The sequence below is a fragment of the Medicago sativa genome, chromosome 4, assembly GCF_051527215.1.
Source record: "Medicago sativa cultivar Bolivia chromosome 4, Bolivia_mono, whole genome shotgun sequence".
Lineage (NCBI taxonomy): Eukaryota > Viridiplantae > Streptophyta > Magnoliopsida > Fabales > Fabaceae > Medicago > Medicago sativa.
The window spans coordinates 58,961,361-58,981,099 of record NC_140752.1 but is presented as its reverse complement, the minus strand read 5'-3'; the positions used below and the strand labels follow the sequence as shown (position 1 = coordinate 58,981,099).

Sequence of the window (19,739 nt, the reverse complement as noted above, 5' to 3'; positions counted from 1 at the left end):
TTATCCCAATTATACCGTTAAACAACTTTTTACTACAACTTTTTTTTCTTTATTATCCCAATTATCACGAAGAAATCATGCAAATCGGCAAATCAAGAACATTTGAAGAATTGTCAAGACTTTGGGAAGACCAAAAATGAAGATTCAAGAGGCCTTAGGAGACTTTACATAGGGAGGAATTATGTTCCCAAGTTCCAATGCAGGTTATTTGAAAACGAAGACCTAAAAACAACAACAATCGGAGAAATTGGGCCCAAGAAGCTGATGCCATGCACATAGGGCATGGCAAGCTTGAAGAATGCGCCTAGGGCATATCAAAAGGCAGCCATGCGCCTAGGGCATATGTGGTGCGCCCCAAACATCTCAAATGTGAGGGGCGCATGCGTAATTTTATTCGTTTTTGTGGGTAAAATCTGTGTTTTTAGCCCAAACCCGGTTAGTAATCTCCACTATAAATACAAGCCTTCCTCATTCATAATTTCTCATTCAGAACTATGGCAGTTCAAAAGGAATGCTACTTTGGATCTTCGGGAGAGAATCTATCTTCTCCTTGATTTTCTAGGGTATGTTTTTATCTTTAGCAATTTTTTTTAATTACCATATGTAACTAAATCTTTTTAGGTTAGAGTTCTAAGATGAACCTCTGTTTATTTTTGTTGGATATTTATTTATTTTAATGTTGTTTATATTTTCTTTATTTTTTGTTCGCTATTAAGTTTTATTAGGAAATAGTTTATTTTTGTGTTAGGTGCAACCCTAGATTAGGTACTTAGGTTGGGACAGGGCCTAATATTTATATCACTAACTGGATGCTTATATCTTGATATTTATATCCTTTTACTGATAACTATCTATTTGGGAAGCAAGTGATTATTAACTAGCCAAAGATACTGAAAATATTGTTGACCCTAGTCATAGATACTTAGTAGGTGAAACTATTAAGACTGGGTGGTGCCCTAACGAACCTAGGAATTAACTGGTTAGTAATTAGGGAAACAAGTGCCTAGCTGAAGGAAATAAGTTGTAACATAATAGAACCATTCTCTTGAAACTTTTAGTAAGGTAGACGTAGATTAGGGTTATTTGTTTGTAGAACTACTAAGTAAGCGTAGAGAGAGTGTGCTATAAGTGTCCTAAGATTCATAGATGGGCAGACCTAAGGGAACATTGTCCTTCATTTCTTTGGGAAACACTGGAAAGCCAATTTAAGTTTGAGTTTCAATTACCTTTGAATTAGCAAGACCCCGCACCTAAGGATCATCGTGCGATCAACAGGTGCAGTTAGCCATCAGATGGATAAACCAAAGTATGTTAGTAACGTCTCAACATCCTCATCACTTGTATAGTCTACCTAAGATAAATGAACGCGACATTACTGTTATTTAATATCCAATAATATAGACTGGGGGATTCGAAGAATCCTATCCGATGCTTACTTTTCTATAACCAAGAACAAGTAACTTTCTCTGTTACAAACAGATAAAATTTGCAACCTATCTTTTATACCGTCAAACTTACAAAAATAAGTAACACAAATTGTTTGGACGAAACGACAATCAATGTGGATATGATACTCCACTTATCACTTTATTACTTAGTAAACGATTTGGTACACTTGCCTAATCCGATACGCATCAAACCACCTCTAAGTCTAGGAGTCATGTAAACCCTAGATCTGTCAAAAATGCTATTCAGAAAAATGTTGCTGAAATATCTACTTGTGATAATGGGTCTGTCTCTAAAACATTAGTGGTTGATCCTGTGTCTGAAGTTTCCAAGACTGTTGATGTCCCAATTATTGAGTCTCACAAGGAAACCCTAACCCATTCCAATGTTGCACCGAATGTTGTGACATCCTTGGCACAATCAGATGATCACATTAGAATCACTCATAACAACACTCATGAAGAGCCTGAATTTAAGTTAGCCTTCGAAAGTGAAAATTCACAACAAAAGGTGGTTAATGAGAATGGTGAAGAACAAAAGGTTTCTGATAGTGAAGGAGATAAGACTGTAACTAGTGTTAATAAAAACAATGGTGATGATGATGTTGTGAGTGGTAGGGATAAGGGAATTCATGAGAAAGAAGGTGATATTGTTGTGTCTGATGGTAATACTAACAAGAAAAAGGGTGATGAAAGTTTGTCTAGGGAAGAAGAGATTTATGATAATGAAGGAAGTAAGGACAATATGTCTGCTGGTGTTGATAAGAATCAAGATACTGATGTCTTGAATGTGGATAACGTGGATTCTGATGATGAGCCTATAGGAAGGAGATTAGATCAAGGAATTGCGAACAGATTGAAGAAAAGGAAAGGGAAGGTTATTGCTACTAAAAGCCCACCCTCAAAAGCTACCAAAACAAATACTATAGTGGGTCCTGCAAGAGGTTGGAGTAAGGTTACTATTCCAGCAACCAAGAGAAAGTCAAACAAAAGGAAGGAAGTTACTATTCCATAAACTTTATTACTTGGTAAATGATTTGGTACACACTTCTAAATCTAACCATCAATTACCCTTGAATTTTGGTATAGTCTCCCAAGTTCTTTAAACTTTATTTTATTTTACTAAATTTATCGGGGTGTTGCAAATGACAAGTGGTAGTCTTAGGATGACAACATAGATAGAATGTCATTTTTGCAATGTGATAAGTGCTATTGCATTTATTTATGAAATTAGCTTATTATTATGATGGAGTGATGTTGTCTGTGATATATTCTATGAGAAAACGAAGACAAGATACTTGCATATTATAAAATTATACATTTAAGCTTATAGTAAAAATTTAAAGGCTAAAGAAATATAAAGCCAAATTTAAAGTAAATTTTAAAAGTATAGAAATTATGACGAACAAATAAAATCATACGTTTAGAGGTAACAGAATTATATGAAACTTAATTAATATAGTACATACACATAAAAACCATCATTACGCTTAGGTTAATATGAGTCTGTACTCACAAACACCATCTTTACATTCAGCTATATGATCTAACACTAATTGACAATCGCGATCATAATAACATTCAGGTATAGTGCCTGCATTGTCAAATAACAAAAAAAAAATGTTACATGTATCTTATAAAATATTGTTGATAAGATAAATTAGAAAATTAAAAATTGTGTGAAAAATGACTTACCTCTACTATTTACAACAAGAAAAAGGGAAATCAAGATGATCAAAGCATAAACAAACATGAGAATTTGAACCATGTTTTTCCTCCTTTAAATGTAATAAACATACTTTTTTTTATCACTTATAAGTAAAAATTTCATGCTTTGTTAACTTCAATTAAATAGTTTTTATCACTTAGGAATTCCAAGAAGCTATTTATAAAATTGTAATCAATGTTAAATGTCTTTAATGAATATGTTGTGTGTACCCTTAAGCTAACTCAATTGATTTCTTAGCCATAGTAAAAGGTCTCACTTAAAAATCTTGATGATCATCATTATATTTTTAAACATCATTATATTTTAGCATCATTATATTTTGCAACTTCAATTGATTGCAAGAAGCTATTTATAAAAATCTTCAATTAAATAGTTTTCCTCCTTGATGATTTTTTTTTTATTAAACATCATTATATTTTTTTTATTAATATTTTAGCCTTTCATAATAGATAGGGAAAAAATCTCAAAATATAAACAACGGTAATGAATGATGAAAAAATTAGTTCAATAAAAAATGCATAAGGTTTTTTTAGAAAAACTCAAAGCATGTTGTAGCCATAATAAAGAGGAAGGAGATCTCAAATAGGTTGGAACCTCTGACCTTTAACCACCGTTAATAACATACCCATATATATATATATATATATAACAAAAAAAAAGTTTTTCTAACCTAATTGACAATCGCGATCATAATAACATTCAGGTATAGTGCTTGCATTGTCAAATAACAAAAATAAATGTTACATGTATCTTATAAAATATTGTTGATAAGATAAATTAGAAAATTAAAAATTGTGTGAAAAATGACTTACCCCTACTAGTTACAACAAGAAAAAGGGAAATCAAGATGATCAAAGCATAAACAAACATGAGAATTTGAGCCATGTTTTTCCTCCTTTAAATGTAATAAACATACTTTTTTTTATCACTTATAAATAAAAATTTCATGCTTTGTTAACTTCAATTAAATAGTTTTTATCACTTAGGAATTGCAAGAAGCTATTTATAAAATTGTAATCAATGTTAAATGTCTTTAATGAATATGTTGTGTGTACCCTTAAGCTAACTTAATTGATTTCTTAGCCATAGTAAAAGGTCTCACTTAAAAATTTTGATGATCATCATTATATTTTTAAACATCATTATATTTTAGCATCATTATATTTTGCAACTTCAATTGATTGCAAGAAGCTATTTATAAAAATCTTCAATTAAATAGTTTTCCTCCTTGATGATTTTTTTTTATTAAACATCATTATATTTTTTTTTATTAATATTTTAGCCTTTCATAATAGATAGGGAAAAAAATCTCAAAATATAAACAACAGTAATGAATGATGAAAAAATTAGTTCAATAAAATATGCATAAGGTTTTTTTAGAAAAACTCAAAGCATGTTGTAGCCATAATAAAGAGGAAGGAGATCTCAAATAGGTTGGAACCTCTGACCTTTAACCACCGTTAATAACATACCCATATATATATATATATATATATATATATATATATATATATATATATATATAACAAAAAAAATGTTTTTCTAACCTAATTCACAATCGCGATCATGATAACATTCAGGTATAGTGCTTGCATTGTCAAATAACAAAAATAAATGTTACATGTATCTTATAAAATATTGTTGATAAGATAAATTAAAATATTAAAAATTGTGTGAAAAATGACTTACCCCTACTAGTTACAACAAGAAAAAGGGAAATCAAGATGATCAAAGCATAAACAAACATGAGAATTTGAACCATGTTTTTCCTCCTTTAAATGTAATAAACATACTTTTTTTTATCACTCATAAATAAAATTTCATGCTTTGTTAACTTCAATTAAATAGTTTTTATCACTTAGGAATTGCAAGAAGCTATTTATAAAACTGTAATCAATGTTAAATGTCTTTAATGAATATGTTGTGTGTACCCTTAAGCTAACTCAATTGATTTCTTAGCCATAGTAAAAGGTCTCACTTAAAAATCTAGATGATCATCATTATATTTTTAAACATCATTATATTTTAGCATCATTATATTTTGCAACTTCAATTGATTGCAAGAAGCTATTTATAAAAATCTTCAATTAAATAGTTTTCCTCCTTGATGATTTTTTTTTATTAAACATCATTATATTTTTTTTATTAATATTTTAGCCTTTCATAATAGATAGGGAAAAAAATCTCAAAATATAAACAACAGTAATGAATGATGAAAAAATTAGTTCAATAAAATATGCGTAAGGTTTTTTTAGAAAAACTCAAAGCATGTTGTAGCCATAATAAAGAGGAAGGAGATCTCAAATAGGTTGGAACCTCTGACCTTTAACCACCGTTAATAACATACCCATATATATATATATATATATATATATATATATATATATATATATATAACAAAAAAAATGTTTTTCTAACCTAATTCACAATCGCGATCATGATAACATTCAGGTATAGTGCTTGCATTGTCAAATAACAAAAATAAATGTTACATGTATCTTATAAAATATTGTTGATAAGATAAATTAGAAAATTAAAAATTGTGTGAAAAATGACTTACCCCTACTAGTTACAACAAGAAAAAGGGAAATCAAGATGATCAAAGCATAAACAAACATGAGAATTTGAACCATGTTTTTCCTCCTTTAAATGTAATAAACATACTTTTTTTTATCACTCATAAATAAAAATTTCATGCTTTGTTAACTTCAATTAAATAGTTTTTATCACTTAGGAATTGCAAGAAGCTATTTATAAAACTGTAATCAATGTTAAATGTCTTTAATGAATATGTTGTGTGTACCCTTAAGCTAACTCAATTGATTTCTTAGCCATAGTAAAAGGTCTCACTTAAAAATCTAGATGATCATCATTATATTTTTAAACATCATTATATTTTAGCATCATTATATTTTGCAACTTCAATTGATTGCAAGAAGCTATTTATAAAAATCTTCAATTAAATAGTTTTCCTCCTTGATGATTTTTTGTTTATTAAACATCATTATATTTTTTATTTATTTATATTTTAGCCTTTCATAATAGATAGGGAAAAAATCTCAAAATATAAACAATGGTAATGAATGATGAAAAAATTAGTTCAATAAAAAATGCATAAGGTTTTTTTTAGAAAAACTCAAAGCATGTTGTAGCCATAATAAAGTGGAAGGAGATCTCAAATAGGTTGGAACCTCTGACCTTTAACCACCGTTAATAACATACCCATATATATATATAAAATAAAAGGAAAACAATATTTGAGAACATAAACCAAACCACAATGAAACAAATAAGAAACAATTCAAAACGATTGAAATTTCTAAACACCATTAGAACAAGTGATGTGATGACTAAATTTAACTATGCACTAAGCAATGCTCAAGTAATAAAGTAGTGAGTAAAATCGTCTCCACAAGGATTGGCTTTTCGACTAGGCAATTATATAAACCTAATATCAGCAGTAAATTGGGGGAGTTTGCACGTTTGTTTTGACTGCACAGAGCAATTGGATAGGTTGCAAAAAAAAATGAAATGGGTTTGATTTAGAGTTTTAGCGGTGATTATGATTCTTCGAATCCCTTCTATCTCTTTGTTTGGATTAATGCAAATACAATTACCAGTTATGAAATGAGTTTTCTTATTTATGTGGTTAGTCCGGTGGGATATAACGTCCCTCAAGATGTCATGTTGCTCCTCAATCATCCTTAAGGTCATACGTGCAATAGAGGGTTGTCAATCCTATAGAGTTTTGTACACGATCAAGTATTTATTAAGGTAGGGACTTACACTCTCACAGGTAATTGAAACGCAACATATTTCAAATTCCTAAATTGTCGTATAAATGAACCACTTTTACTTACGATTCTTAGAATTTCACCACATACCCTAATTAATCCTAATTGATTAAAGAAATAAGAATACTCATAATTAATTAGAGAAAGAAGAATAAAATGCATAATTAACAATAAGTCAAATCCCAATCTGCACCTAATCTAAGATCAGTCACACTGACTAGGTATGTCACACTCCTTAAGGCATAAAAGCATTATGGTGTGCGATACATATGAAAATTAAATAGATCTCAAATCATAACTGAATAAAAGATATTCATTAATAAATTTCAACATATCAATAGAGGTTCATCTTTGAACCCTAATCAAAAGGTGTTTAGTTACGCATGGTAACAAAATACATAATGCAAAAGAAATAAAGGATACTCTAAAAACGAAGGTTGGGGAGAGACTCCTCCTTAATGCTCCTAGCGCTCTCATTCTCTTGAACTGTCAAGTTTTGAATGAATATTTGTAAATGAAAGGAGTTGTATTTATAGGCATATTTCTTGTTGTGTTTGAGTTGGAAACTTGGGTTTTCCCCCAAACTCACAGAGAAAATACACCCAGAACAACACGCACGCAGCGTGTGGGGCTAGGTGCAAGGCGCGTGGCAACTGATAGAGAGTCAAATGCTCTACGTCCCTCATGTCTAGGCGTGTGAGGCATGCACGTGGCATGTGGCCTCAACTATTGGTGCTAATTTTGTCTTTTTCTTCGTTCCTTCGAGTGCTTTCCTTTTCTGATTTGGTCTTCGGACTTTAGGACAGGAGCCCCCCAACTTGTAATGTTTTCAAAGTCTTCTTGAACATTGATAATCTTTATTCCATGTCTTCCAAAACTTTGATGAGGTGCCTTGCTTTTTTGAGTTACATGATTTTTTTAATAAATGATTCAAAACATCTATGAAAAATGCGTGGTTTAGGGAAGAAACAAAATTACACGACACAATTTGAAAATGTTACAAAATGTGTCTCAAACCATGAACAACTTCTCTACAACTCCTCTTTATTGACTCAAATGACTAATAAAATGATTGATAACTATGCTCAAAATAACGTAATAAGACATGTCATCATGCTAAAAATGTGTTTAACAATAAACCTTTGAGAGTTTTGATGATAACAAGGTATTAAAAATTGTCAATTGGACAAGCTAATATTTGTTCAAGTGTACAGGACCATAGACAAAATTTGACACCTTAAATAGGTTCTGGAAGAACAAAAGAGAGCTAAGGAATCAACAAAAAGGAAGCTTAAAGCATCTGAAGAGAACTGCTCCTGAAGACAAAGTGCTCCTGAAGTGATGACGTCATCAGAAGCAAGTTCATCAGAAGCTAAAGATCACCAGAAGCTGAAGTTCATCAGGAGATGCAAGACTTAAAGCTTCAAGGGTTGTTCAATGGATTTAAACTCGTCTAAGCATTGCAGAAGACTAGAAGTGTGAAGCAACGGTCATTTTGAATGGATTTGAAGGTATTGGATGCTTTATCTTCAAAAAGTGTTGACAAAGTACAATTGTACGAAGTGTACAACCACTACCTCCACTACCCTGTTTTTGTCTCTGCTACAGGACAAGAAAAACAGCTCTGCCTGCAATGATGTTCCTTCACAATGGGAATGGATTTGAAATTGATCATTCATAGGACAACAAACATATCAGGCAAAAGATCATTGGTGATTGATCAAAGCTTCAAACGACTCTTTTTGATGTGTAGGCAATTCACAACGTCTCTTTTACACCTCTATATAAAGGAGTGAAGACTTAGAGATTGGCAAGGACTCAACAACAATTTACAAAGTGCCAAAACTCTGCTGAAATTGTTCTGCATTCAAAGTTCACTTAGAATTTCTGTTTCAAAGTTCATATCTTAGAAATTCTAGAGTCTGTATCTGATTTGTATTGTGAACACCACTGATTATATATTAAGTGTTCAACCTCAAACATTTTTCTTTGTAATTCTGTTTGATTAGAAGTCTCTTGCAGTTGTGCTTGAGCATTAGAAGTCTCTTGATTGTGTTCAGGAGCATAGGAAGTCTCTTGCTTGTGTGCTTGAGCAATTGTAATCAGATATTACATTATAGTGAACTCTCCTTGGAAGTGCAAGGGGGACATGACTACTTCCGGCTTGTGGAAGGAACCTGTATAATTGCTTTGTGTCTTTCTTCTTTCTTTCTCTCTGTTTTTATCCGCTGCAAGTTAGTCTTGAACATCACTTCAGAAGCAGTCAATATTTCCTTCTGGCCAGTGTGTTTCAGCTTAGGAGAAAACGAAGAAAAAGCAAACACAATTCAACTCCCCCCTGTGTTTTTCTCACCTTCACAAGTAACCACCATCAGATCTTTTGGGCCACTGAATCTTCAATCCTTTCTTTTAAGTCTGGGAAAAATAAAGATTAAAATTTACATTTTTGCCTTTAGTATGAGTTACAATAACCTCCTTGGTGTCTTTATCATTTGTGTTCCTCCATAGTTGTTCAAGCAGACAAATATCTTTTTGAACAACATGTTTGAAATTTTGAAAATCATTTACGTTCTATGTAGTTTGGATGATTTCAAGGTTAGACAAATGAATTTTATTGATTTGTATTAGGAATGGTTTTTGATTCACTAAATTCTTGATAAAACATTTATTTATAAATTAAAAGTACCATGGCATGAAGAAGAAGAAAAAGGTACCATGGCAAGATATTTTTTACAACATTTTATATCAAAATTAACACATTAAACGTGGGTATTTTATGAGTATTGAAGTTTAGGTACATAGTATAGGTGCGGGTTCGATACAATACAGATACGCTGAATTTATAAAATTTAGAATAAGATTTGGCTAAGATATTTAACAAAAATATTATATTGAAACTAATATGCATATAAAACATTTGAAAGAAATATCTTCATTAGTACTACCTACGTGTAACATCCCGATTTTCAAATATTAGTATTTATGAATTATTTGTTTGCTACTTTTATTTAATGGGGTTGATTTGATGGGTTAATTGATTTTTATTAGAAATTGAGGAGTAAAGGGTATTTTGGACAATTAAGGAATGAAGGGTATTTTTGTGAAGTTATTAGAAAAAAAAAAGTTTTTGAGGAATTAAGTGATAAATCAATAATGATAAGTGGTTCTTAAGTGTTTATTTTAGTAGAATTTTGTTTGCTTTAGTTTGTTTTTAGAACTATTTTACTACAAGTTGTTTGTTTTAATCTCAGGATCACAAAGGATGCAAGATCAAGTCTTTGAGCATATAAAGAGATCAAGAAGCATGGTTTAGGCACAACTGAAGGATGATGAATGATTGGAGGAGAGGAGAAAAGATGGGAAATTTTGTCAGCTTCATGAAGAGAGAGCAACCAATTATAACCACTTTTTGTATTATAAACTCCGTTTTTATTTAGCGGCCAAGTGAAGGTATCCGCAATTGAAGGATTGAAGCTTAGATGAGTGTTGTTGATGATGTCTGATAAGGCTGAGGGGAGAATGGTGTAGAGAACTTGAGTGTGGAGGTCATCATTGGTGATAACATCTTTTATAGGGAGCTGAAGATCATGTATGTCAACATAGGGGGACTTGAGTAACAAGAATGCCGGGGTGGCTCCAGTTACTATGCCAGAAGGATGAGTTACCCGAACAGGCTCTCCAAGAATAACCATTCTTAAGGACCTTTTTTGCACGAATTATAGAAGACCAAGATGGAGAGCAATTGCGATGAGCTGTTGCGTTGAAAAGAAAATTAGGACCACTCGAATATATGCTCGAAAAAAGATTTACCCAAAGTTTATTTGTTTTCTGCACCTTATTCCAAACAAGCTTTCCTAAGAGGCAAGTGTTTGCTTCCCTAGCTGCTCTAATGCCTAGGCCACCTGCTTGTCTCAGACTAGCGACCTTCTTCCAGTTCACTAAATGAACTCCTCTGTTGTTATTACCTATTGTATGCCTTTCATGGTATCTACCATTTGAAACTAATGGAAAATCATACAAATGGTGTTTCTAAGACAAATGTATGGAAATAACTCCCTAAGATATGATATTCAAATGTATCCATGAAATGCTCAAAAGATCTACGTAACGAACGGATTAAGGTGATTTACCCAAAGTTTATTTGATGACACTTGCTGATTTAAAAAATATTCAGGTGTTCTAATTGATCATTGGTGATTTACCCATCATCAAGTGTCACTTCAATATTTTTTAAATCACCAATGATTTTGGTGAATTTTGTCAATTTCTCCACATTTGATTTTTACTCTACTATCGTAAATGAACAAATTTTTCCACATCTTCGCAAGTGTCTTCCCCCTTGAGACTTCCCTCGACTCATTAACAACAAGACACAAGATAATGACAATCATTTCGTGGTCTATTATCTTAATCTTCTCTGATTAAATTAGAGATTTTGGCATCAAAGCCTCGCCCCTCAATGCATCTACATACTTTAGTTCAATCAAGACTGCTTCCACCTTCATTTTCAACAAGTCTAAATTGTTATCTCCGGAAAATTTATCAATATATCACTTAGTATCCATGGTGCTCACTTGAAATATTTGTTCCATACTTCCATTATATTCTTAGAGATAGTGCCATTTGTTGTGAATTCAACAAGAAAACTGAAACAAATTACTACATATAAGTTTTTTCAGATACAATGTCTTACTCATTGATGTTTTGATGATGTAAACTTATATTATTTTTGGACGAGTGATGGTAAGCTAAATGAGATGTCCCACCAACTTACGATATTGAGAAGAATCTATATAGAAAAGTGGAAATGGTGAAGGTTTGCAAGACAACATCCACATTCAGTTAGAATGTCTAGTGCATATTTTTGCTGGCATACAAAGAGTCTTGAGATTCCACGTGCTATTTCAAGTCCAAGGAAATATATGAGTTCCCGAATGTTTCATGTGAAACCATTCACTTAGATATTGTTTAAAATGAGCGCACACGGAAGCATCATTTCATTTCCAGACACTACTAGATCATCTACATAGATGAGAACTGCTGTGAAAATTGATCGATTAGAACACCTGAATAAACTGTGAACAACTTGACTTTCAGAAAAACCATATTTTATGAGGGTTTGAGATAATTGAGTACCAATTACGTGAAGCTTGTTACAACCCGTATAATGAGTTCTTAAGGCATAAAACCATGCCATCTTGAGGAGCATTATAACCTTGTGGTAACTGCATATAAACTTCTTTGTCAAGTTTCCATGCAAGAAAGTGTTGCTCACATCCATTTGGTGTAACTCCCACCCTTTGGCTACTGCAACAGTGAATAAACATCTTGTGGTCATCTTTTCCACTGACCACTGGTGCCAAGGTCTCATTGGAACCCTCTCCATACTTGAGTGTAACCTTCTGCCCCAAAACACGCCTTTACCTATCTCATTGGAAACTTTATACCTGATTTTGTACACCCAACGAAATCCTACTTATTTCTTGCCTTCAGGTACATGTGTCACCTGCCATGTTTAATTTTCTTCCAGCTCTTTGAGCTCTTGTAACATGTCTTTTTTCCATTCTGATTTCTTTTCGGCTTGTTGGTAGGATCTTGGTTCCTCCTCATTCTTAATGGCTTCAAGATATGCTTGATGTTTCTACGAAAACTTATCATAATTTGATCAAACTCACCTTGCTCTTCATTTTGTTGACTAGCTGAATAATCTTATTGTTGTTCTTCTTCATGATTCATGGAGGATGTTTCATCTACTTGTTGTGGTTCATGGTGTAATGGGTTAAAAGAAACATTATATATGTTATGCTTTCTTGTTGTGATGCGTAAGCAAAAATGCCCTCATAGAAAATTACCTAACAAACGCACACTTTTCAGCTATAGAATCAAACTTATCAGGTTGCTTAGGTGAATTCTTCGCATAACATGAACATCCAAGGATCCTTATGTGATCATAAGATGGTGGCTCGTTAAAGAGCATCTCATAAGGGGTTAATCCTCCATTAGCTACTATGGGAGTTCTATTTATAATGTATGTTGAAGCTAAGATACATTCTCCCCAAAAAGAGATGGTAAATTGGCTTGAAATATCAAGCCAATTAAAACATTAAGTATATGTCTATGTTTACTCTCAACACGCCTGTTTTGTTGAGGTGATCCAACACAAGATGTCTCGTGAAGAATTTCTTCTTGTTGAAGAATTCATTGCAATGCACAATTCGTAAATTCAATCCTATTATCGCTTCACATGAGATAATAATGCGAACCATTGTGTGATCCAGTACGATATCTCCCCCATAAATAACAGTGTAAGAGTAAAAGAATTACCAGCTTTATTATAACTAATGATTGTTTTGATCTATGACAAACATCACGACAATGAACTTTATTCAAATTAAAACTACTCTTTACTTGCTGAGAGACGTTGCAATACCTGGGCTGATGGGTGCCTCATACGCAGGTGCAAAGAACAGCCGTGTCATCTTGACCAACCAGATAAACTGATCCTTGAGATGTCTAGTCAGCACATAAACAATGATCAGAATAATAAGTCACGGTGCAATTCATATCATACGTCAATTTACGAATAGAAATCTATCTGCAGCGCCAAACTTTGGCTCAAACAAAACATTGTGCAAAGTAATTCGTCTAGTGAGGTTAATGAATCCCCTTTACCCGATGTAATGCACGTCTCTGCGCTGCCTTTTCCTCATTTTCTTCTTTTTGTCCTTCATCAAGACGAACATGGTGAGCTCTGGACTACCCTCCAATGTAACATTGTGTCCTTAGGGTATCCCAGTTATCAAGGTATCAAATTATTTCAAAACACCATGCCTTTGGCCTGACCAACCTTACCGCAATGATCACACTTTGGCTTGAGCCCGTCTCGTTTTCTTTGCTTACCTAAATTTGAAGACGCGATGTAGTGAAAGTAGCGGTTATGTATTGAGGTTGGTAGCATTAATATGATCATATTTGTTAAGACTAGCCAAAAACAAGTGAACACAGTGGCCTTCCTCCCTCTTCATCAGCTTCTTTGAGGCTCCGCATGTACACTCAAGAAGTGGTTGCAACTCTGCCAATTCATCATGATAACTCTTGAATTTGGTTTAGAAATCAGTCATATTTTATCATAAGAGGTAATTGTTTGTCTCCCTTCAGTGTTGTGGCAACAAGAGGTGTACCTGGATTATCCGAGGAACTATGGTACTAGAGCTATGCAGGTGTGACGACTGATGAACCTTTTTTTTTTTTTTTTTTTTTTTGAGCAATGATGAACCTTTTTTTATCATCAGATGTATTCTTCTTCTTTGACTTCTTCTCTGAATCTGAATCATCTCGCTCTCATGCCATAATGAAAAAGCTTTCTGGTCTATTAATGAATAATTGAGGTTACACATAGTGCCTATACATACAGGACTACCTGATAAAATGAAAAGGTCCTAGGTCCTATATAATAGCAACAGCCTGATAAGGAAGAAAAACAAAAAATACATATATCACATTTCTGGTCTATGATACTCAAAATATTGATTATATACTATGTATGTTGGGTAAATGTATTTTTTTATAAATTTATTAATTTTAAAAAGTTTATCATAAAATTGCCTTGCAGCCTCGGGATCGAACATGCATCAAAAAAAGGGTTGAGTGTACACACCTAACCACTTAGCCATAGTGTTTAATCTGTTATAGTTCTTCATCATTTAAATATATAGTATTATAAACCAAAGATAATTTAGTCACACATGACTTCATTGTCTGAATCCGCCCCTCAATGTAATTGGTGATAAAATAATTAAAAACGAATGAGATAAAATATCTTTAAAAGCATAAAATCAAACAATAAAATAAACATTCACGGTCCCACAGTAGAAAAGAAAACATTTCAAAGTCTTTCAAAGGCTTTAAAGGGGTATAAAATTTCTTCTAACGTGCTTGTTTGCTTTCGAGTTGAATTGATTTTACCTCCATAGTTGATTCTAGTTGAAGCTAGGATTTGTAGCTTTTGATTCTAGGTCAACCGACTTTTAAATGAATGTATCCAAACACAAATAACTTTATCTTTAGCTCACTTTTAGTCAAAATCAATTTCGTAGAATCAAATCACTCAAAATCAATTTTTGTTGTTGTAAAACCAAATATACACTTCCACCATAACACAAGATACTAAATTACTATGCCAGGTGTGTCAAAAAAAAAAATTACTATGCCAGGTGATATTGGAACACGAGGAGAGAATGTGGTGGTAATATTCTTTGGGGAAAAGCAGTCAGAAAGAATTCTCTAAAGTTTTGTCATTACATAATTTGTTTGTATCAAATGTGAGCAAGAATCTCATCTCATATAAATAGAAAAAAAATAGACATTCAACAATATATTAGTGAAAGGACTCATACATGTAATCTTTTGTGATTGTGGTGTCCAATTCTATTTGTGGTATCCTTTTCTCACATGAAAATCTCAGGTTAATTTCAATGATAGAAATTATCTGAAATTTTCTAACCAGGCGTTACTGAAGTCTTGATGTTGATGGGTAATCTTCTCAGATAAGTAGTGTTTGTTCGTCAACGTGTGGCAGTGTGAATCAACTTTTCATAGTTGTTCCTGAACTCATTATCATTGTGGAATTTTCGTTCTTTCTTCAACAACTCCTATTTTCTACAAGCAACTAGGCTTACTATCTTACTCCTTCATGAATTCTCAACATTCCATTGCTATAATGGAAGTTTCATTTATGCAGAATCTTTTGTTGTTATAATGGAAGTTTCATTTATGCAGAATCTTTTGTTGTTTTACATCAATTAGTTGTTTTCTGGATTGTTTTGAGCAATCTCAACCTTCTTACATTGGGCGGCTTCATTCTCTCAAAAAATGATGTTAAAACTGGTGCCTTTGGATTACTAGAACACCTTTAATTCCAGTCGCAGTGCATCAACAATGGGAGGATTAAGAGTTAGTTTTCTTTCAATTTGAAGGGCAATGAGAAGATGATTACGTGTCAATTAACTCTCATTTTAGTCCTTGCTAGTGAGGACATCACAAGGGAGTGAAGAAATATCAGCTCCCATACCACATAAAGATGTGTAAAAATACTGCCCACTTCAACAAAACAAATGGAAAATAGGAAATCAATTGACAGCAGTAACTGCAATAAAACTAGGGGGCGGATGTCTGTGTCATTCACAGAGACCTCGAGGAAAGTTGGTATAATATTATTACAAATGAAAAATTTAAGTGGCATATATGATATAAAAAGTGTCTGAGTAGACAATTTTGTTAGCGCCACCCAAATCATTATTAGATTTAACATCCAAATTTTTCACTTTGAATGGGACAGACACACTTCCTGATACATTCAAGCGATATAACAGGATTACTGAAAAATAAATGACAACAATTGATTCTGCAAGATCATTAGCATAGTAACGAGCATATTTATAATCCACCAAACTATGTGTACACGAGAAGTACACCAACAAACATTAGAAAACATGGTGTTTGCAAACGAAAATCAAATTCTCTAGAGATGAGAATACCACAACATGTTCTAACAGACAATAAAAAACCTATATATGATGTTGTACTCCAATTTTAGATTTTCAAGAAGCTAAAATCATCATTTGACCAGCATGCCCTGCTGGGCCTGGTTGTCCTGCTGCTGCTGATAATTCAATGGCCTCCTGAAGAGCATAATGTGTGGCTCAGGACGATGAATTGCATAATGAACCCAGCCACGGCTCTGCTGCACTCCAATTGCGCGCCATTCATTCTGTAAGATTAAACAAAACAGAGTATTTAAACAAACAGTCTTCAAAACAGTAAAATCAAAGAAAGAAACAATCTCCCATAACAAAACCCTAAATCATATAGCTTCAGCTTTGCATTGAATGGTGAAAGTCAAAGAACAAAGACCATACTTATTTTCAAAAATAATGCTCTAATATTCAATGACTACTTCATTGTTTAGCAATCATTCATTGTTTAACAATTTGAACAAAAATCAACGACACCATTTCCTTGATTGAGTGTGTTCGGTTTAATATGGAGATAATGGATTTAACTAAATATATTTGTAAAATTTAAGTTCAAGGTAACATATATAATGTTAAGATGTGTTCACATGAAAATTAAATACACAATGAATTTAGGCATAAAAATCATGTTTAGAGGCAAAAACAACAACTCTTGGCTTTAGGTTAGAATCAATTCTATAATAAAAATCAATTCTAACCTAGAATTCTCAAACATGCCAAAATACAAATTAGGAATTACTTTGGCCCCTTTCAAAAGTGAGAATGCTAACATGCAGAGTAATATTTAATTCACTTATCAATCAAAACTTCAAATCACTGTATTTGGATATTAGGAAAAAACTTCAAATCAATCCTAATCTAAACGCTAAAACATACCAAAACCAAATTAAATCACTTTGGTCTCTTTCAAAAGTGAATCCAATCATGCACAAGGTAATATTAAGTTATTAAGTTATCAATTAAAAGTTTAAGGTATGCACAGGGTAATATTAAGTTATTAAGTTGTCAATTAAAAGTTTAAGGTAATCAGTTCTCAATTAAAAGTTAAATGTATTCAGTTATCAGTTAAAAGGTAATACTGTATGATTTAAGTTAGGAAAAGTTTAAAGTGAATCCAATCATGCACAGGGTAATATTAAGTTATCAATTAAAAGTTTAGGGTAATCAGTTATCAATTAAAAGTTAAAGGTATTCAGAGTTATCAGTTAAAAGTTTAAGGTAATCAGTTAAAAGTTAAATGTATTCAGTTATCAGTTAAAAGGTAATACCGTATGATTTAAGTTAGGAAAAGTTTAAAGTGAATCCAATCATGCACAGGGTAATATTAAGTTATCAATTAAAAGTTTAGGGTAATTAGTTATCAATTAAAAGTTAAAGGTATTCAGAGTTATCAGTTAAAAGTTTAAGGTTATTATACTGTATGATTTAAGTTTGGAAAAGTTCATATTGAAAGTGAATTCAGTGAATTAGGGTATTAGCAAAAACTACAAATCCAAGCTTTTGGTTAGAATCGATTCTATAACAAAATCAATTCTAATTTAGAACTCATAAACATGCCAAATTCAAATATACGTCTCAAGAATCACTTTTCCCTCTTTCAACAGTGATAATACCACAACAATAACATGCCACACAGTAATATCCAGCTATCAAATACCACAACAATAACAAGAAAATTATCAAAATAGATAATACCCTAAGGACTTAACCAGGATTAAGTCATCATCATGATCATAATTATAAGAAAATTGCAGTCCATTTTCATCAGAAGACTCAACATAATTCAAATTTAAATAAACCATCACACATACCCATAAAACAGCAACAAAAAAAATTATAAGTCTCGAGAAGTTTAAAAATCATAAGTTCATTACACAGTAAATTTGGGTTTAAAAATCATTTTGAGGCAAAAACTACAAATCTTAATCTAAAACACTCAAACATGCCAGATTCAAATATAAGTCTTCATAATCACTTTTTCCTTCAAAAGTACACCCTAACATGCACAAATTAACATTCAGTTATCAATTACCACAAAAAAATAATAATAAAAACAATCATTTATCAAAATATAATATCTTCAAAGAACTTAACCCCAATTTCATCATCAGAGTAACGAAAAGTTCAGCATAAAACAAATTTCAGAAAAATCTAACACATAATCATAGATCAACAAAAACAAAATCACAAATCATCAATTAAATAATTACAAAATCAAAAAAATAAAAAATAATCACTTACTTCAGAGAGAAGTCGATTCTTGGGAAGCAACTTCGCAACCTCTGGAGGAAGAACAACATGCCTGAAAAAACAAAAACGAAACAACTCAATATAAGCAAAAAAATTCAAAAAAAAAAAACTAGGTTAAATTACGAAGAACAAAAAAGCGATTCCGATTCGTTTACCTGTACTCATAAGTGTCATCGAAATACTTCTCGGAGTACTGGATCTGACCCATACTGCTTCAAAAATTAGGGTTTGTGAAAAGCTCAAATTGAATCTGAAAAACAGTGAGTAAAATAAGCGATTATTTATTTAAGTTGAAATAACGAAATGAAATTGAAGAAAAGTGAAATTAAGAGCGAAAGAAAATAAGCGATTCTGAACGAACCTGTGATGAGTGAAAATGAAGATGAGAGTTTGTGAGAGTGTAAAAGGAGGAATATATTGGAAATTTATTTGAAGGGTTTGGAAATGAAAAGGAGAAAATGGTAAATTCGTATTTAGATTATTCTTCTTTTTTGAAGTGTTTTTTTGTTTTTCTGAGGGTGTTTTTGGGATTTAAATTTTAACGGCTAATTAAGGAGGTTTTGAATTTTTGGATTTGAAATTTTTTATTTGTTTCTTCCCGCTCCGGAATTGAATTGAATTCAATTTTCTGCACGCATGGTGTTGGTAAATTAGCAAGGAGTATAAAACGAAAAAGTTAATCAAATATTTCAAAGCCTAACGGTCTTTTTTTCCATTATGAGATATTTTTATTATGCTAGGCATCTTTATAAGAGGGGTCAAATATAAAGAAATAAAATTAAAAAAAACATAAATGTTGTCTTGATAATTTTTCCTGTTAATAAAGTTTTTATTATAATTGTTTAAGATATCAAAAGTGGTAAAATAAGACGAAATACATTTATGAAACACGTGAACATATTAACTTTTTTTATTTATATTAAATTTCGACGAATAAATTCATTTGTGAATTAAATAATGATGTCTTAGTCCCGTAATTGTGGCTCAG

At 32.0% G+C, this 19,739-nt stretch overlaps 1 protein-coding gene and 1 long non-coding RNA gene across 2 annotated transcripts; both read right to left on the bottom strand.

Moving 5' to 3' along the window:
• Positions 1 to 2,784: 2,784 nt before the first annotated feature.
• Positions 2,785 to 4,613, bottom strand: LOC146930257 (uncharacterized). The gene is made up of 3 exons (XR_015006314.1): positions 3,987 to 4,613; positions 3,141 to 3,885; positions 2,785 to 3,039 (listed from the first exon to the last, which is right to left on the bottom strand). It is a non-coding gene; the product is annotated as an uncharacterized LOC146930257 (long non-coding RNA).
• Positions 4,614 to 16,369: 11,756 nt separating this feature from the next.
• LOC146930256 (cyclin-dependent kinases regulatory subunit 1) lies at positions 16,370 to 19,373 on the bottom strand. The gene is made up of 4 exons (XM_085701846.1): positions 19,113 to 19,373; positions 18,907 to 19,001; positions 18,743 to 18,803; positions 16,370 to 16,737 (listed from the first exon to the last, which is right to left on the bottom strand). The coding sequence occupies exons 2-4, from the start codon at positions 18,957 to 18,959 to the stop codon at positions 16,585 to 16,587; spliced, it is 267 nt and encodes an 88-aa protein (XP_085557972.1). The 5' UTR covers positions 18,960 to 19,001; positions 19,113 to 19,373; the 3' UTR covers positions 16,370 to 16,584.
• Positions 19,374 to 19,739: the final 366 nt, after the last annotated feature.

What these genes read in the sequence shown, in the direction of transcription:
- LOC146930256 (XM_085701846.1), bottom strand. Translation starts at nt 18,959, where the DNA reads ATGGGTCAGATCCAGTACTCCGAGAAGTATTTCGATGACACTTATGAG. An exon ending in GATGACACTTATGAGTACAG is followed by an intron (nt 18,804 to 18,906) that starts GTAAACGAATCG and finishes TTGTTTTTTCAG; the next exon opens with GCATGTTGTTCTTCCTCCAG. An exon ending in AGAATCGACTTCTCTCTGAA is followed by an intron (nt 16,738 to 18,742) that starts GTAAGTGATTAT and finishes TTAATCTTACAG; the next exon opens with AATGAATGGCGCGCAATTGG.